This window comes from Sorex fumeus, unplaced genomic scaffold (genome assembly GCF_029834395.1).
Source record: "Sorex fumeus unplaced genomic scaffold, SorFum_2.1 ptg000014l, whole genome shotgun sequence".
Taxonomy (NCBI): domain Eukaryota; kingdom Metazoa; phylum Chordata; class Mammalia; order Eulipotyphla; family Soricidae; genus Sorex; species Sorex fumeus.
This window is the reverse complement of record NW_026606071.1, coordinates 36232158-36250434: the sequence shown is the minus strand read 5'-3', so window position 1 is coordinate 36250434 and position 18277 is coordinate 36232158. Positions and strand designations below refer to the sequence as shown.

At 59.2% G+C, this 18277-nt stretch overlaps 1 protein-coding gene across 3 annotated transcripts in view; it reads left to right on the top strand.

The window, feature by feature from the left end:
• TNS1 (tensin 1) overlaps positions 1-18277 on the top strand; it is a 157218-nt gene that overhangs the window by 126194 nt on the left and 12747 nt on the right. For 2 of the 3 annotated variants that reach the window (XM_056111616.1, XM_056111617.1), the window contains 4 exons: positions 2871-2963; positions 4483-4521; positions 10347-10533; positions 14442-15502. In XM_056111616.1, the coding sequence (XP_055967591.1) occupies positions 2871-2963; positions 4483-4521; positions 10347-10533; positions 14442-15502 (1380 nt within the window). The remainder of the gene's footprint in view (positions 1-2870; positions 2964-4482; positions 4522-10346; positions 10534-14441; positions 15503-18277) is intronic. The other variant, XM_056111615.1, reaches the window with a different exon arrangement.

Below are 18277 nucleotides of genomic sequence, written 5' to 3'. Positions count from 1 at the left end.
TGCTGGATGTGACCCAAAAAGCAAAACAAAAAAAAGATTTTTTTTTAACCCCAGATATCCCAAATGGTATTCTATCAGTTGGTAAATTAAGATGAGAATTCTGATGACCTTGGGGTCAAGTGTCTGCCTTTGCATGGATAAAGCCCAGGGCTTAACCCCTAGCACACTGCTGTGGTACACACACACACACACACACATACACACACACACACACAGAGCACACACTTCCACTATATGTATGATTATATGTTGGCTTATAATCTTTTATAAACATTTTAGTTATTCTTTTATTAAATTAAGAAAAAATATATTGATAGGATTGGGATAGAGTGTGTGTCTTACATACATGATGATGGCCTTGAGTTTGATCTGGCACCGCACACTAGATTTATATATTTATATGCATATATAAGGTACATATACAAGATAGCGTATCATTTTTACAGCATCTATAAACAGTTCATCTTTCTCTGTTTTGTTTGTTTTTGGGTGCTGGGGATCAAACAGTGCCTCATGCATACATGACATGTAAGCTGTACCCCTGGTCCCTCAGAATTCTCTTTTTTTGTTTATTTGTGTATTTGGGGCCACACCTGGCCATATTCAGGAGTTACCCTTGGTTCTGTACCCAGCAACGACTCCTGCTGGTGCACAGGGGACCATCTGGGATGCTGGGGATCGAACCTGGGTGGGCCAGGTGCAAGGCAAATGCCCTCCCCACTGTCTTATTGCTCTGACCCCTTAACATTCTCATTTTAAAAACAAAATTCTTCAAGAGCTGGTTCGTGTTTAAAATAATTTTATTTCTCCCCCGCCCCTGCCTTGGAACATTATCCCTTTAACGTGCCGCCAGTCTAGCGAGGCGTTTTTTTGAGTCCTTATTTCGTGCCCGTCTTTGAGCCGATGGAACCATGCCCATCCGGCCCTTCTCTGGGGCAGAGGGCAGCTGCTGGACTGGGCAGCTGAGTGTGGCCGCGACCACCATAATTGGGCAGTGCCAGCCGCAGAGATGGCTCTGGGGGCTTGACGACTCTGCGGGGTGCTTTTGGCTGCCCGTGGGAGCTCGCTTCCTCCTCCATCTTTGCCCCCACTCCCTCCTGCTATGAACTGCTGGAACTTTGGCCCGAACTTTGGCATGTTTGGGATGGAAACCACTTGGGTTTTGCATCCTGAGCTGCCCACACCCCCCTTCTTCTCTTCTGAGCCAGCCCCGGTGCCCCCGTGGGGACAATAAGTCAGAGGTCTCACCCATGCACGGGGTTGGGAGAGGACAGAGGCGGAGAAATGCCTGGAATTCTTCTCCCAGGCAGCAGAAGCCTTGTCTGGTGATAGGGCCACCCACTTGTCCCCAGCTGAAGGGCCGGATGCCTGGGGACAAGGGATGGGGAGGCGGGAGCTGGAGAGGAGCGAAGGGACCCCAGAGGAACTCCCACTGCTGTTGGTCACGTGTCCCCTCCTTCGTGTCGGTCCTGGGGACTTGGCTTCCCTTTCTGGGGCAGGGTGCACGGGAGTCATTATGTGGACCTGGGTCCCACCCCGAGGCTGGGCTTGTTCTTTGCTTCATTCCAATCCAGTCCTTTTACAGCTCATCAGCCCTTGCTTGATAAGTGTCTGTGGCAAGAGGTTTACACATTTGTTTAAGGAGAGGGAGGGACGTGTGTGCGCGCACACATACACACACACTTTCTCACTCTACTGCTTGTTTGCATCCCGTGCTCTCTCTGTCTAAGGGACATGAAGGACAGAATGAGCATGGGGAACAGGTCAGGGGGCTTGACTGGGACTCTCACTAAGGTCTCCCGTGCCCGAGTGCTCCCAGGAGCCACTTCTCTGGTCCACAGTTGCATTATGTATTTGCTCTCGTGGAGACTGTGCTTCTGGGGTTTCCTTTCTGACGGCTTGGCTGCCTGGTGACATGCGTGGCTGGTGTTCTTGGTGTTCATTTGTGTGGGTGCCGGGGGACGTGGTAGGAGGCAGGGCTCAGTTTTCCAGTTCTCAGAGGGTGTCAGGAGCTATGGCAGCCACCGCACCGCCCCCCCCTTCTCCCTCCCCTCCGAGAAATCCCATGACTGGGCGTAGCCTCCACCCTCCACCCTCCTCCGTCAGCTGGTATCTGCCTGCGTCCTTGGCTGCCGGGAGCAGAGCAAAGGCCCTGTCTGACCTTGGGGGCTGCTACATGACACCTCTGTTCAGGACGGGGTGCACAGAGTTACAGGGCAGTGCCTGAGTGGGCAGAGAGACACTTCTGCCCTCCTGGGGTTGGCGGGCCACCTGCTGCACCCGGGTGGAGCCGCTTTGGTCAACACCACCGGGGGGTCCCAGGTCCAGCCGGGTCCCTTTCATGAGCCGCCCTGAGTCTTCATGTCCTTTGTTCTCCTCCCAAGGCTAGATTTTAGTGTGTGTGTGTGTATGTGTGTGTGTGTGTGTGTGTGTGTGTGTGTGCATGCATGTGGGTATATACGTGTACTTGCACCTGTGCACATATATCTGTGTGTGTGCACGTGCCCAGGCCTGGAGGAAGCCATGGCGAGGAGGATGGGGTGGGTAAGGGGAACCAAGTAACATGCAGGAAACCCCGGGGTCAGGGGCCTGCATATGCCTGCGGTGTCCACGCGGACGTAGGTACCAGTGATGAGGCTCCATGTCCAGGGCAGAAACTCCCGTCTGGGCTGAGGGGTCCCCGGGGGGCCCAGTGCCCACTCCTGACCGTGTGGAGGATCTGCAGAGAGGAGAGGGTCAGCGCCAAAGCTAGCTGCGCCCTCTCCCCGGGCCCGGGTCCCCTCACCAATTCCGGGTTCCCTCACCAATGCTCTGGGGTTCCCGGCCCCTGCCCTTCCCCACCTGACACTCACCCCTTCCTTCTGGCCCAGTGCGCTCCCCTCCAGGTCTGGCCAAGACACCCCTGTCTGCTCTGGGTCTGAAGCCCCACAACCCCGCAGACATCCTGCTGCACCCCACAGGTGGTGAGTGATGCCGGCTGGTAGAGGGAGGTGCGGGGTGGGGGAAGACGGGGAAGAGGGAGGCCAGGGGGTCCCCACAGGATTGCATCAGAACATGCCCAGAGGCTCCGGGTTCTGGGAGCCTTCTGGAAATGAGGTGACTTTCTGCCTATGTTGGGGTCAGGCGGGAGCAGGGTGGGGGGGTTGTCTGTCTCTATTCGGGGGTGAGGGAGCTAGGTTCCTGGGCACTCTTTCTGCCTCTTGACTTGGGGGCTCAGTGACACTTGGATGTGGGGATTTATGAGGGCTGGTCTCAGTTTCTCTTGAGTTGATCTGCTTTGTCAAGGAGCCTGTATGCCCCATCCTCTGTGTTCAGGCATTTGTGTGCACACACCGTCATACCCATGTAGATACACAAACACACACACACACACACTGGAGTGTTCAGGCACTTGTATGCACACACAGTCACACCTACGTAGATACACACATACACGCACACCAGAGTGCTCAGGCACTTGTGTGCACACACAGTCACACCCAGGTAGACATACACACACACACACACACACAGAGGACACTCCCATATGGACATGTGTGCATGCACAGAATTACACCACACAGACGCACACATGTGCAGATGCAGACACGCTCCCACACACACACAGATGCGGGCACATACAGAATCATACCACACAGACCCACACATGCAAACATGCTCCCACATTGACTTGTGTATGCATGAGTCACACCCTACAGACCCACATATACACACATGCAGATATGCTCCCACAGATGTGTACCACACACACATACATACACACGCAGACATGCTCCCACATGGCATGTGCATGCATAGGACTCCCCACGACATGCTCCCACACAGATATATGCCCACCGGAATCAAACCACACATCCCTATGTGCTTGTGTCCATCAGACATGCACACACAGACCTCAGCCCCTTCCTTCCTGGGGGGCAGAGGATGTGGAGGTGCTGGGCCCTTAGTGGCCATTTGGGGCGCTCTGACCCCAGAACACTGGTGCTGGGCTCCCAGGGACAGCTCCGCTTCTCTTCCTCAGTGCCCAGGAGACTGATGCGGCCAGGTAGGTGGGCACGTGCATGGCGATGTGTGACCCACACGATACACAATGGGCACAGCGCCCCCCAGGAGGGGTCTGCATGGTGGGACGACTGAGTCATGGAGTGAAAGAGGTTGAGACGCTCTGAACAGGCCAGGGCATGAGGTCTCGTCCTGGGGAGACACCCTCGTCCCGTCTTGAGCTCTGCGCCCCACGCGCCTTTCCACGCCCCACAGCTGCCTTGGAGTCTGGGGTCCTGTTAGGGCAGGACCCTCCCATGAGGAGCTGCCTCTGGCCTGGCTTCCTGGGCTTCTCAGCAGGTGCTTGTGAGGCCACCGCTAACCGCTATCTCTCTCTCTCCCTCTGTCTGTCTGTCTGTCTGTCTCTGCCTCCTTTCTGCTCTTCTCACCTGCCTCTTTCCTGCTCTGCCTCCTCCTCACCTCTCTCCCATCTTCCCTCAGAGGAGGATGAGGGCAAGGTGGCGATGGAGTTTACAGAAGGTAAGTGCCTGCAGCGTTTCTGAGTGGCCATGGCTGGGTCCTGGGTCTGAGGGGGAGGAGAGAGGAAGCACCTTGCAAGCTGCGGGCTGTGCAAGTGGCCAGGACTGACTGTTGGCTGCCAGGCGCTCACTCTAGTGCTCAGCCATCACTCTGGGTGCCCACTGTGGCCCCCAGGAGGACCACCAACCTCTGGGTATGGGTTAGGTCTGGGGGTGGTGGTGGGGTTGGGGAATGAGGGTGGTCCCTGCCCCTCCCTCCGGCGCCATGGAGTCCTGCCACCCTGCAGGGGGCATGGGCGCGTGCTGCCCAGCTGAGGCAGAGCTCGAGACGTGCCTCAGTTTTGCTGCATCCTGCAGCTATGATTCCAGCCTGCAGAATGCCCAGTGCACGGACATGGGGGTGACAAAGGCTGCCCTGGGCATGGGAGGGGGGTTGACAGGTTTGGGGGGAGCTTCTCTGATGCATAATGACAAAAAGCGAAGTCAGAACCCACTGCGTCATGAACCCAAGATGTTTCTTCCAGTGTTTGCCTCATGTGTGTGGTCTTTCTGGGGGTGAAAAGGGGCTGTGGGTAGGGAATATTGAAGCTCTGGTCTTCGTGAATGGGGGCGGGCAGAGGGGGCAGTAGGCTCCGAGTTCCAATGAGTTCAGCAGTGGAAACGGCGGGGTGTGTGGTGGACAGGAAGTCCCAGCCCTGGGGAGTGAACTCCTCCAAATTCCCGTCAGGGGCCTTAAAGATGGAGCAGTGGTCTGCTCTCGGGCATAGCTATGCGCCCCCTGAGTCTGCCGGGAGCCTTTTTTTCCAGCTCGCCCAGAGTTTGGGCAGTGACCCCAGCTGCCCTGGGGCTGCAGAGCAAGGAGGCCCCTGGCAACAGACCCCAGAAGGGGGTGAGTGTCAGCCGGCCTCTGCCTGCTGGCCCCTGGGTCCAACCCTGGGCAAGCCAGACCCCCAGGTAGGGAAGAGGCCTGAAGTAGTTGTACTGGGGTGGGGGGGGTTAGCTCTCACTCTCCGTGCAGTGATCCCTGCGGCTGCTAGTGAGATCTCTGACTCAGGGAGCAGCAGGAAGTTCCCAAGGGACAAATGACCCCTGGGGCTGATGGACCCTGGCTCCAGGCTCTCAGCTGCCCCCTCCCCCGTCACTGCCACTCAGAGCTGAAGGCTGACTGCACAGAGCCTCATGCACCTTCTTCTTGGATAGCACAGCGGGGAGGGTGTTTGCCTTGCACGCTGCCAACCCGGGTTCAATCCCCAGTATCCCAAAGGGTCCCGCCAGGAGGGCTCCCCTGGGTGCTCAGCCCTGAGCATCACCAGTTGTAGCCCAAACCCCCCTAGACTCCCAAAGAGAGGCCCTCTTCTGTCCTTAGGGTGACTCCCCCCACCCAAATTTGGAGAGGGGCTATTTCTTAAAAATCTGTATAGTCATATCCCCATTTTCATAGGGGCGGGTCTGGCTGAGACCCATATTTTCGAGTGCAGGTGGGGTTCCCCAGAGATGGGACTGGCTCATCTCCTAGTCCACTGGCCACTTCTGACCCTCCTTCTGGATTCCAGTCCTGAGGGTGCATTTACTGTGATAGCCCCCGGGGGGGGGCACCCCCTGTCCCAGCTACGCTGGGCCAGATGCTACCTATTTGCAGCTTTCATCGCCCTCCTGATTGTTGGATGGAAAAATCCAGGGACAGGCGCCTGGGAGGAAAAGTGACCCGAGACAGAATCAGTCTGTTGGGGGAAGGGGGCTACTGGGGCTGTTTGTCTGTTCACAGCATCTGCTCAAGTGGCTGTCAGGCAAGGGCATGTGCAAAGGCCTGGGGTGCCACATAGCTGATTGCTCTGTGGTGATGCCCAGAGACGGGTGGAGGGAGAATGAGATAATCAGGGAGTAGGATCTCCTCACCTTGTCTGGGATCCTCGGCTGTCCCAGGAGGGACAGGAGGGCAGGCCAATTATTGCGGGGGGGGGGGGGGGGGAAGATGCCATGATGAGACTTAGGGGATATCAGTGACTTGTTCCTACCCACCTGCATCTCAGAGATGCCCAGGTGCCCGGTGGTGCCCCTCAGCCTGGGAAGGCTGGCCCTTTCCACCTGCTGGTCTGGGGTACCTTCTAAACCTGGGGGTGGGGTGGGGCAGGACTGGGCATTCAGCTCCCTGGAGCCCGGGGAGAGCATGACAGCCCACAGCAGCAGAGTGGGTATCAGAGCCCCAGGGTCACCGGGAAAGAGGCAGAGGAAACTTCTTCCCCAAGAGCAGAGCGTTCTGATGGTCCAGGCAACGGGCGAGCACAAGTGGGGTGCAAAGGAAGATGGGGCGTGGGTGCTGGGTCCTTCAGTGGATGCCGTGGGCCCTGGGACTTGAGGGCACCTGGGTAGCACAGATTCACTCCTCACCCCCTGGCACCCGGCCCCCTGCTGGTCGCTGAGGGTATAAAGAGGAATGGGACTGGGAGTGGGCAGAGGGCAGCGGTGCCAACGGTCATTTCTGCAGAAGCAGGGATGGCGGTGACCTGACCTGGGAGTTCAGAGCTGGGCCATGCCTGGCAATACTCCTCCCCCTACCCACTTTTTTTCCTTAAAACTAAAAACCTTTAAAAGGCCTTTACCTTTTAAAAATCTTTTACAATTGCAGAAAATATTTTGGGAGGAGTGGGGCTTGGGGTGCTTCTGGGCTCTTTTGGGCTCTAGGCTCCAGATTGACCTCTGCCAGGGCTCTGGGGACCCCTCTGTGTTGGTAGGGACTGGACGAGGGTCAGCTGCACGCCAGGCGAGTGTCTGACCTCCTGCACAATCTCTCTGGCCTGACATTTTTGAGATGCCAGAGCTGGGACTTGGGGCTCTTGTATCTCTTCCTCCTCCCCCTCCTCTTCCCCCTTCTCCTCCTCTTCCTCCTCCTCCTCCGCTGTTGCATGACCTCATTCAACTTGGTATGGGAAACCCCAGCCCCCTGGCATTTTCTGGAGGCGAGAGTGCACTCGAGGCTGTGGGCCACGGTCCTGGTGCCTGGCGGGGCTGTGCTCCTCCGCCCTCCAGCTGTTCTCCACCACGCCAGCAGCCACTCAGGATGGCTTTGGGGCCCTGGAATGTTCTACACATCACACCCTTCCCGGCCCCACCTCTCCCTCCCTCCCTCCCTGCCCAGCTCCCAGGGGGCGCAGCTGTCCCCAGACAGGGAGGAAGGATGGAGGCCAGGCTGGGCTCCTGGGAGAACCAAAGCTGGTTGGGAACACGGGCATTAGACCTGGGTCGACACAATGAGCCCCTAGACCTGGGCCCTCTGGGTGCTCCGTCCTGGCCGCTGGGCTCTTGGGGATTTTTACTCCTATTTTACACAGGGAGCAAAGTGAATCCTGGGGCCTGAGTCAGGTCAGAGTCCCAAGGGTGGGCACGGGAGAGTGTAAAATCCAGGGGGAGACAGCGACTGGAGGAATTCCCAACACAAATTCAGGCCTGAAAACTGGGCAGAACTGAGCTTTTAGATTTTTTTCAAAATGTTCTGAAAAGAACTCGGGGAAATCAAATCACTTCTCAAAGAAGGGCCCTCCTACTCGGGGGTTATGGTGGAAAGGGAGTTTGAGTAAAATCTCCTCCTGGTTTTATTGGTCCTCTGGGAGGGGTAGCAGGTGGTAGCCAAGGTTGGCCCCGGAGAGAGGATGGGAGAGGATGGAAGGGACCAGAAGAGGCGGGGCAGAGTGGGCCAGGGGCGGGGCCAGCAGGTGAGGGCGGGGCCTCTGGAGTCATACTCCTGCTGGGCACCCCCAAAGCCCAAACCTGCAGGGGTTTCTTCCTGCCAAGGTGGTGAGGCTGCTACTTCTCCCTGGGTGAGTGGCCCTGAGGGCCCAAGAAAGGAGAGGGTGCTCTGTCTTGTTTGGGGGCAGTCTGGTCATGTTGGTCCCATTCCTTGGGGCTCGGCTGGGTCCTGATGGCAGGTCAGGGTGCAGTGAGCCCCCCTCTCTGTCTATTTTAGGGGGGGTGTCTAGGTACATCCTGGCCTTTATTAGGCATCTCTTACCCACACGATGATGAAGCTTCTAGCAGAGGGCTGAGCCAGGAGAGTTGAAGGGATGTGACAGACGGTTCCAGATAGTGTGAGAGCAATGGTGGAGGGCCTGGGTGACTCCAGCAGGGAGGGGACCCTTCCCCACACCAGAGAGCTGGGGGGGTGGTGCCACGGAGGTGGTGGGGGGAGTCAGAGTGTTGTGCTCAGGTATGCCTTGGCTTTTTCTGTCCTCCCCTTCCCCTCCTGTCCCTCTCATTGAGGCCAGAACTGTGCTGGACCCATTGTGGGGGAGCAGTGTGTGAGGGAGGGGATGGAAGTTGACCCCTGAGTACAGGCCAGACAGCGGCACCGGAGGCAGTAGAACTGGGAGTTCTGCGGAGGCTTCCGCTACGGCTTCAAGCCATTGCCTGGTCTCAGGGGGATGAGGTGAACGCTCGCCAGCCTCTTAGACCTTGGGAATGTTGTGTCTGAGGGTGGACTGGGGTGCGCCCGGGCCTCTGCTGAGTGCAGGATGGTCACCAGGAGCACTGGCAGACGCTGGGCAGGAGCAGGGTAGCTTGTGGGTAGGAGAGTCCCGGCCTTTCTGGAGAGAGAGTGAGGGGCGGGGGTCCTGGGCATTTGGCGCTGCTGTGCCTTGAGGGCCTGCAATGGTGGACTGGGCTCTTGGCAACGGATGGAGGAGATTTGGGCTGCACAGAACCAGTGACCAGTGGGCCCTGGTATCTGAGGGGGATTCAGTGACCAGCACTGTCCTATCCCAGAACTGAGGGGGGACTCAGTGACCAGCACCATCCTGGCCCTAATGTCTGAAGGGGACTCAGTGACCAGCACTTACCTGGCTCTGATGTTTGAGGGGGATTCAGTGACCTGTACTTTCCTGGCCCTGCTGTCCGAGGGGGACTCAGTGACCAGCACCTTCCTGTCCCCCAGGGCTGAGAGGAGAATCAGTGACCAGCCCTAACTTGACCCTTCTGTCTGAGGGGGGCTCAGTGACCAGCACCTTCCTGGCCCTTTTATCTGAGAGGGACTCAGTGAACAGCACTGTCCTGGCATCCTTTTGTCTGACGGGGACTCAGTGACTAGCACCATCCTGGCCCTTTTGTCTGAAGGGGACTCAGTGACCAGCACCGTCCTGGCCCCCAGGGCCCTGCAGACTCCCGGGTGCGTCAGTCTGTCTCGCTGCTCCTGCTGATGCCCTAGTTCCGGGCTGCCTGTCCCCTGGGGCACTGGGGCAGCTGCCAGGTTCGGAGGTGTCTGGCATGTCCTGAGCCATGCTGGTGTCCCCAGAGGAGCCGAATGTCCCCCGCCACTGCTCCCTGTCTCCGGGCCCCTGAGGCCACAGGGCTGAGGGGTCAGTGGGGCCCATCTACCCAGTGCCCAGTGCCCTGCTGAACTCTATCCGTCCGTTTCCTGGCATTTGTGTCCACGGTGTGGAGGGGCTGTGTGACTCAGCCGGGCAGGCCTGTTTCTGCATTCTGGGGTGGGGGTGCGGCTTGCGCTGTCCTGAGATTGGGGCTGGGGGGTGGGAGGGGGTGGGACAGGCTGGAGCACTGTGGGGAGGAGGAGGAGCTGGGGAGCATCGAAGAAAAGCAGCAGAAATGGAGCAGGATGCTGGCTCCAGGGGCGACCCGGAGCCTGGGCCGTCACACAAAAGGTTCAGGATGGGTCCAGGAAGGTTCTCGTGGCATCTCCAAAACCAGGGAAGAGGGTGGGCTTGAGCTGGGAGGTGCCCGGTCCCCGGTTGTGCCCTCCGTGTGCAGGACTGTCTCACTGCGTTTTGTCCCCCCTCCCCACGTGACACTGCGCCCACTCTGGGCTTTTGTCCCTTCCAGAGCCTCGGAGCTACGTGGAGTCGGTGGTGCGAACGGCGGTGGCCGCGCCCCGGGCACAGGACGCCGAGCCCCAGAGCTTCAGTGCCCCTGCCAGCCAGGAGGCGCGGCTGAGGAACGGGGGCCTGGGGGGACCCTTTGTCTCGCCCAGCCCCCTCTCCACCAGCAGCCCGATCCTCAGCACTGACAGGTAAGGGGAGAGGACTGGCAGGGGTGGGCGAGGGCACCCCAAGTTGGGCCCCGTCCCCCACGGTGAGGAAGGGTTAAGACCCCCCTTTCCAAATCAGACAAAAAAGTCAGTGCTCCCACCCTGGAAATCTACCACCTATATACAAACCATCAGAACATGCCCCCCAGTGGCCCCCAAGGAGATTGCCACCACCCTGCACCCCAACCCCGGGGGGGCATTCCAGCACTGGCTGCCGGCTGGAGAGGGTGGTAGGGCCACTTTGGGGAATTCGGAGCCACCTGGCAGCAGAGTCAGGCTCAGGTCCAAGGCATCTGGTTCTGGAATCCACGTCTGTCCTCACCTGCCCCAGGCACAGTTAGATGGGTCAAAGTGGGCTTAGAAACCCAGCGAGGAGCTAGCAGGGGTGGGGAGGGGGAGGGCTGAGGACAGAGATGTGGGTCTTCTTGCTGACTAGGGCTGCCATGGGATTTCTGGAAGTGTGTGCGCGCCCGAAGGAAGAGCAGGGTGCAGAGAAGGGAGGGAGAAGAGGGTGTGGTGGCTGATGGGGAGTGTGGCGTGGTGGCTGGGCTGGTTGGGGGAGTGTGGCGTGGTGATTGTGTGAAGTGTGGCGTGGTGGCTGATGGGGAGTGTGGTGTGGTGGCTGCTTGGGGGGAGTGTGGCGTGGCGATTGTGTGAAGTGTGGCGTGGTGGCTGGTGGCCGAGTGTGGCATGATGGCTAGTGGGGGAGTGTGGCGTGGTGGCTAGTGGGGGAGTGTGGCATGGTGGCTGATAGGGAGTGTGGCGTGGTGGCTGGCTGAGGGAGTGTTGCGTGGTGGCTGATGGGGAGTGTGGCGTGGTGGCTGGTAGGGAGTGTAGCATGGTGGCTGGTTGGGGACTGTGGCGTGGTGATTGGTGTGAAGTGTGGTGTGGTTGCTGGTGGGGGGGCATGGCGTGGTGACTGGTTGGGGGGAGTGTGGCATGGTGGCTGATGGGAAGTGTGGTGTGGTCGCTGGTTGGGGGAGCATGGTGTGGTGACTGGTTGGGGGAGTGTGGTATGGTGACTGGTGGGGAGTGTGGCGTGGTAGCAGGCAGGTGCTGCGATGTGGTGATGCGTCAGGGGGCCGGTGAAGGCTGGCAGATGTGGCCTCAGAGACGAGCGTCAGGAATGGGGTAGTGGAGGCGCTGAGCAGGAGAGGCCCTGTGTTCAGGTCTAGTAGGATGAGGAGTATAGAGGCACGATGACGGGGACCTAGAGGCCAGTGCAGGCAGGGCATGTGGGGTTCCTATCCCTGCTGGAACTCACGCCTGGGAGGGGCCCCAATGCTGTCCAGCCCCTCTTGTCACCACACTCGTCCTGAACCTGGACTTTCTTGAAGTTGGGCCGCCTCCTCCCCTTCCCCCTCCCCCTCCTCCCTTATTTATTTATTTGTTTATTTTTAGAGAAGGAAAGTCATTTTTTATTTAACTTATTTAGAAATATGTGAGGAAAAAGAGAGAAGTATGTGTATGAGAGAACACAGGCTTCTCCAGAGCAGAAAGCAAGTGACCAAAGAAACAGCAAGCAAGGCAGGTGTTCAAGGGAGTACCTGAACAAGGTACCTGCAGAGCAAGCCGAGGCAGGGAAACTTCTGGAAGGCCCCCCCTGTTCCTTGCACAGCAGGGCAGGGAGGGCTGGGGAAGCAGCCGCCAACTCTCTCCGGGGTTCCAGGAGAAGACTCTGGGGCCTCACATGCTGTCCTCTCAGCCCATCCCTGAGGGATCAGGCCAGCAGCTCCATTCCGTCTTGATGCTGGGCAGTGGTACATGCCGGGGACAGGGGCATGGGCTGACCAGCCCACCCTAAGGCTGCTGTCCCCGCTCCCTGCCCACACACCTCTCTTGGAGAGCTGGTTCTTTCCTGGGCTCAGGAAGCGCAATCCCCACTCTGGAATGGATTTTCCAGACTGCCCAGGCCACGGCCCCCCTCCCCCGCCCCCTCCAACTTCCTGTTGCTGGGATTCTGGATGATTCCATGCCCGGAAGTGCAGCTCCACTCCAGCCCCCTCTGGAATGCGAGGCTTGTCCTGCCCGCTGACCTTCCCCTTGTCCTTGGCGCCGTTCTCCATCTCACCTCACCTCACCTCACCCCACCTCACCTCATGGGGTGGAGCTTCCTGCCCAGCTCCAGGGACCCTTGCAGGCTGCAGGGCCAGGCTGGCCCATCCTCCTAGATGGGACACCCAGGGCAGACCCCCCACCCCCCACCCCACTGGCTCCCTGCAGCAGCTGTTTGTCCAGGCCCTGCATCTCCTGCCATGGCACGGCGGGGTAGGCGTTGGGGTCTGGAGAAAGCTGGTCATGGAACCCCATGCCCCCTTTCTCCTCTCAGGACAACTTGAGCAAGTGAAGTCCAGGCCCCCTGACTCTCCAGTCCTGGTGCTGTACTGAACGTCAGAGGGAGACCCCTGATGGGAACTGTTGTGCCACCAACAGAGGAACTGGATTTTCTCAGTCTTAGATGGGGGAGAGGCCTCACACTATCTGGTTCCACCTTCTAAAGGAGGGAGATGGCCCCTGGTGTCAGTCCCCACTTGGATGCTCCTGGTGATGGGAGACTCATTACCGTGTAGCTGGTGTGACGGCTGACCCTGACACATACCAGCACCAACACACCTAGGGAGAGCTCCCTGGTCTTTGCTTTTTCCAGGGCTCCCTGGATCTGATACCCTGCGTGTAGGGTGCTCAGCATGGAAGGGTGCTGATGGCACACCTGGGGAAACTGAGTCAGGTGGGCAGGATCCCAGGAGGAGTAGGAGCAGTGAGGGGAGCAGTGGCTGTGAGGCAGGAGATGACGAGGGGACAGCTGCCCTATTCTCCATCAAGGAAGGTCTCCTGGCTCTGCCGCATGGGGTTGGGGTGCAGCCGGGTACAGGGGGAGCCTCAGGGCTTTGGAGCCAGCAGAACCTGCTCTTCTGTGAGCTGTGTGGTCTGAGCCTCCGGCTTCACCTCTCTGAGCCTCGCTCAGTTCTCTGGACGGCTTTGGGAGGTGATGGCCGGCAGCCCTGGTACTCAGGCGTAGGCTCATGGAGCTCCTGTGTCTGTTGGCGTATATGTGTGTGTTGGTGTGTATTGGTGATGGTGTATGTGTTGGTGTGGGTTGGTGTGTATGTGTAGTATTGTGTTGGTGTAGGTTGGTGTGTATATGTGGTACTACTTGTGGTGTGGTGGTGCTGTATATATGGTACTGTGTATTGGTGCACGTGTGTTATTATTGGTGGTATGTGTTGGTGGTATGATACTGTGTGTTGGTGTGTGCTGGTGGTGTGTGTGGTACTGTGTGCTGGTGTAGGTGTGTTGGTGGTTGTATGTGTTGGTGATGTGTGTGGTACTGTGTGTGTTGATATGGGTTGCTGGCTTTGTGTGACAGTGTGTGTGTTGGTGTGTGCTGGTGGTGTGTGTGGTACTGTGTTGTGATGGGTGGGGAGAGCATGTATGTGGTATGTGTTGAGTTTGTGGTACTCTGTGTGGCACTGTTGGTGTGTGTTGGCGGTGTGTGTAGTACTGTGGTGGTGTGTGTGGTTGGGTATGGTACTGTGTGTGGTGGTGGTGTGTGGCACTGTATGTGGTAGTGTATGTGGTGATAGTGGTGTGTATGATACTGTGTGTGGTATTGTGTGTTGGTGTGTATGTGTGGTACTGTGTGTTGGTAGTGGTGTGTGTATGTGTTGGTAGTATGTGTGTGTAGAATATTGTGTGTGGTGATGTGTGTGGGTGGCGCGTGTATGGTGGTGTGTATTGTTGGTGTGTGTGTGGTACTGTGTGCTGTCGTGTGTGTGTGTGTGTGTGTGTGTGTGTGTGTGTGTGTGTGGTGATGGTGGCAGAGCACGCTGAGTGCTCATGGGGCCCTGCCCTCCTCTCTCCGTCCCCTGCACTGCCCGCTCCCCATCCAGCACTTCGGTGAGGAGTTTCCCATCAGGGGACAGCAGTGAGCAGGGGTCCCGGACGCCCACCCAACCCTCGCTGGATCCCGGCTTCCGTGCCTGCAGTGTGGGCCAGCCCAACGCGTCACCTCAAAGAAGTTACCAGAGCTCGTCCCCACTGCCCACGGTGGCCGGCGGCAGTGGCGGCTACAGCGGCCCCGACTACACCCTCCAACAGTTCAGCTCCCCGGAGAGCCAGCCCCGGCCTCAGTTCGGCGCGGCTGGTGTCCACGCAGTGCCTGGGAGCCCCCAGACCCGCCACCGGACAGTGGGCACCAACACCCCACCGAGTCCCGGCTTCGGCCGGCGAGCCGTCAACCCTGGGAGCCCTGGCATGAGCCACCGCCAGGCCCTGGGCCCAGGGAGCGGCTTCCATGCTGCCGCGGCCCCCAGCCCCCAGGGCAGCGCCACCACCACCCCCGGGAGCCCCAGCCTGGGCCGGCACCTGGGGTCCCACCAGGCCTTGGGCCTCCACGGCAACGTGGCCACCACTCCCGGGAGCCCTGGCCTGGGCCGGCACCCCACGGCAGCCCCCCAGGGCCTCCTGGCCTCTGGCCTCCACGGCAACGTGGCCACCGCTCCTGGGAGCCCCAGCCCGGGCCGCCACCTGGGCGGGTCCGGGTCGGCGGTTCCTGGCAGCCCCAGCCTGGACCGGCACGTGGCCTACGGGGGCCACTCCACCCCCGAGGACCGGAGACCCACGTTGTCCCGCCAGAGCAGTGCCTCTGGCTACCAGGCGCCCTCCACGCCGTCCTTCCCGGTGTCCCCCGCCTACTACCCAGGCCTGAGCAGCCCGGCCACCTCACCCTCGCCCGACTCGGCCGCCTTCCGGCAGGGGAGTCCCACACCCGCCCTGCCCGAGAAGCGGAGGATGTCCATGGGCGACCGCGCGGGCAGCCTCCCCAACTATGCCACGGTCAACGGGAAGGTGTCCGCCTCACCGGGCACCAGCGGCATGTCCAGTCCCGGCGGGGTGAACTCCGTGTCCTTCTCCCACACGCTGCCCGACTTCTCCAAGTACTCCATGCCCGGTGAGTCTCCCCACCCCCCTCTGCTGCCCTGGGGACCACCCCCGAGCGAGGAGTCCTGTCCCACTGCCCCCCTGACTCTGCCTTGGCAGGCGGCCTGGCCGGAACCACCGGGGAAGGCTGGACCTCATTTCCTTTCATCAGTGCAGAACCCAGGGGTCTCCCTGGGCTCTCTTGTCCCAGCACCTTGGAGAGGGGGGGAGTGTGAGACGATGCGGATGAAGCAGTCTGGGTGTTGTGGCTGTCAAGCTGACCGCTGCCCCCGCGGACACCGGCCCTAGCTCAGCGCTGTCTCACCGGTCCCCACCCAGTGGGTGTTATTACCCTTGTCATGTGAGCCATCGGGCTCTCAGAGGTGTGACGAGTGACTGCACTGGCCAAGTCGGGTTTCCATCCAGACCCGGGGCATTGCCCTGTTTCCAGAGCCCACGGGGATCACAGTGACTTAGTGTCACCTGGAGAACAAACATCCCCCCTTCTGCGGTTCCCCGCTGAAAGATCACGTCACCCCTGAAAGATCTGGCCGCCAGCTGCCCAAGGCCAGCTGCCCAAGGCCAGACGCCACCCAGGACCAAGCACGGCCCGGTCCTTCTCTCTAGCATCTGCTTTTCCACCCACCAGACTGCCGTGAGGCCTATCCAGGTTTGCACGCTGAGTTCTCCTCCAGAACTTGGCGTCTCTGTCGAACGTTGGGGACAGATGCCCAGGACGGTTCAGGTTGTGGGTCTGCAGCTTCTCTTGGCCAGCTCCGGAACCTGAGCATGCGGGCTGGGGCCGCTGAGATTTCGGGGGGAGGATTTAGAATGTTCCGGGCACTAGGGGCGGGGCCCCAGGTGCCCACATTCCCCCCCGTCCAGCGTCCCCCGCCCCCACATCCGCCACCAGGTCCTGCCCCGTGCCTTGGGACTGGGATCTCTCCCACATGCTCTTGTTTCCTGCTAGCCACCCCCCCACACACACACACACACACTCCCCCCCCTCCCCCCCCCCCCCCCCCCCAGAGACATCTGGTTCCCAGCCCCTCTCCTTAGAGGACGCAGAACTTCTAGGAGTTAGGACATTTCCTGTTTCCCACCATCTTCCCTGCTTAAAATAGCCCTTGGAATCAACACAGGAAGGTGCAGGGGCCTCGGGCTGCCTCTCACAGCTCATTAGACAGCGGCATGGGGGGATCTGGGGTGTGAGCAGCAAAGGCTGCTGTCAGCTGCCCAGCGGCCCAGCCCCCAGGCCCCCTCACACACAGCTGAGAGGAGCCGAGTCCCCTTTGCAGCAGTCCCAGAAAATCCCAGCGGCCTTCTAGTGTGTGTGTATGTGTGTGTGTGGGGGGGGGGGGGAGGGGGGGGAACAGGCTGAAATGGGCCAAGCAACGACGTGCTGCCCAGCTCGTGCTGTGTGCTTTGCTTTTTCCTTTTTGTTTGTCTGGTGTTGCAGCCACACCTGGCAGGGCTCCTCTGCGGATGTCACTCCTGGCTGGGACCGTGGCCGCATATAAAGCTTGTGCTGTTGTCCTTTGAGTGCTCCCCCCCACCCCCCCGCCCATCTCTGTCCTGGCTCTTTGCACTGTGCTCTGAAGGTCACAGCCTGTCCCTCAGCTCCAGATTCTCCACTCAAAGCAGAGGACACTTGTGGAATTAAGAGTTTGTTTCTGTATTGCTGGAGCAGTAGCACAGCTGGTAGGGCATTTGCCTTGCACACGGCCAGCCGGGCCAACCCGGGTTCGATTCCTCTGCCCCTCTCAGAGAGCCCGGCAAGCTACCAAGAGTATCTCACCTGCATGGCAAAGCCTGGCAAGCTCCCCGTGACGTATTCTATATGCCAAACACGGTAACAACAAGTCTCACAATGGAGACATTACTGGGCCCGCTTGAGCAAATCGATGAGGACAGTGCTACAGTGCTACTCTTTTCGGGGCCACACACAGCGATGCTCGGGCTGACTCCTGGCTCAGAGCTCAGGGGTCACTCCTGGCGGTCCACCAGGCCAGTTGGGTGACCACCAGCCCCATATAGCATCACTTTCGTATTTGCCTGACCCCATCTACCAGGACCCTGTTTCCAGATACGTGCTAGGGGACACAGACCTAGGGGTCTGGCCTACTTGAGTTGTTGACCATTAAGTTTTAACCCAGTCTCTCCCCCACTTCCCATTCTGTCTTGGGCTGAGGGTAGCTTTTTTTTTTTTTAACTTTTTTTCACCCCTCATGATGCAGACTCTCTGGGGCTTTCCTTGTGGGATCGAGGAGGGGACCAGGGAGTGGTGGACAGAGAGGGACATCCCGCCCCCATTTCAGGCTCCTGATGGGAACCACTAGCAATTGACAGAGGAAGAAGGGATGGGTGGCCAGTGTCTTAGCCTGGGGGGGAGGGAGGACGTCTTGGTCAGAATTTTCTAGAGAAATGGGGCAATACGGTGGGGTTGGGAGATCCCATGAGGAGGTGTTATGCAGGATAGAAGCTCTGGGCCCAGGATGGTCTCCCGGAAACAGCGGAGGGATGAGCAGCCTGGTTCTGGCCCTTCCAAAAAAACCCGGGCCAGTTCTGAGACTTCATTTTCTGGCCTGGATTCCTCTGGCAGGCAGAACAAAGGCCCGCAGACATGGTGACCTAAGACAGTGGAAATTGGGGCCAGTGAGACTGGGGAGACAGAACAGCCGGTCGGGCACTGGCCTTTTACACGGTCAACTTGGGTTCTGTTCCTGGCACCACATCTGAGCCCCTTAGCCCGGTCAGGAGTGATCCCTGAGCACGGAGTCATGAGTAAGCCCTGAGCCCTGGGTGT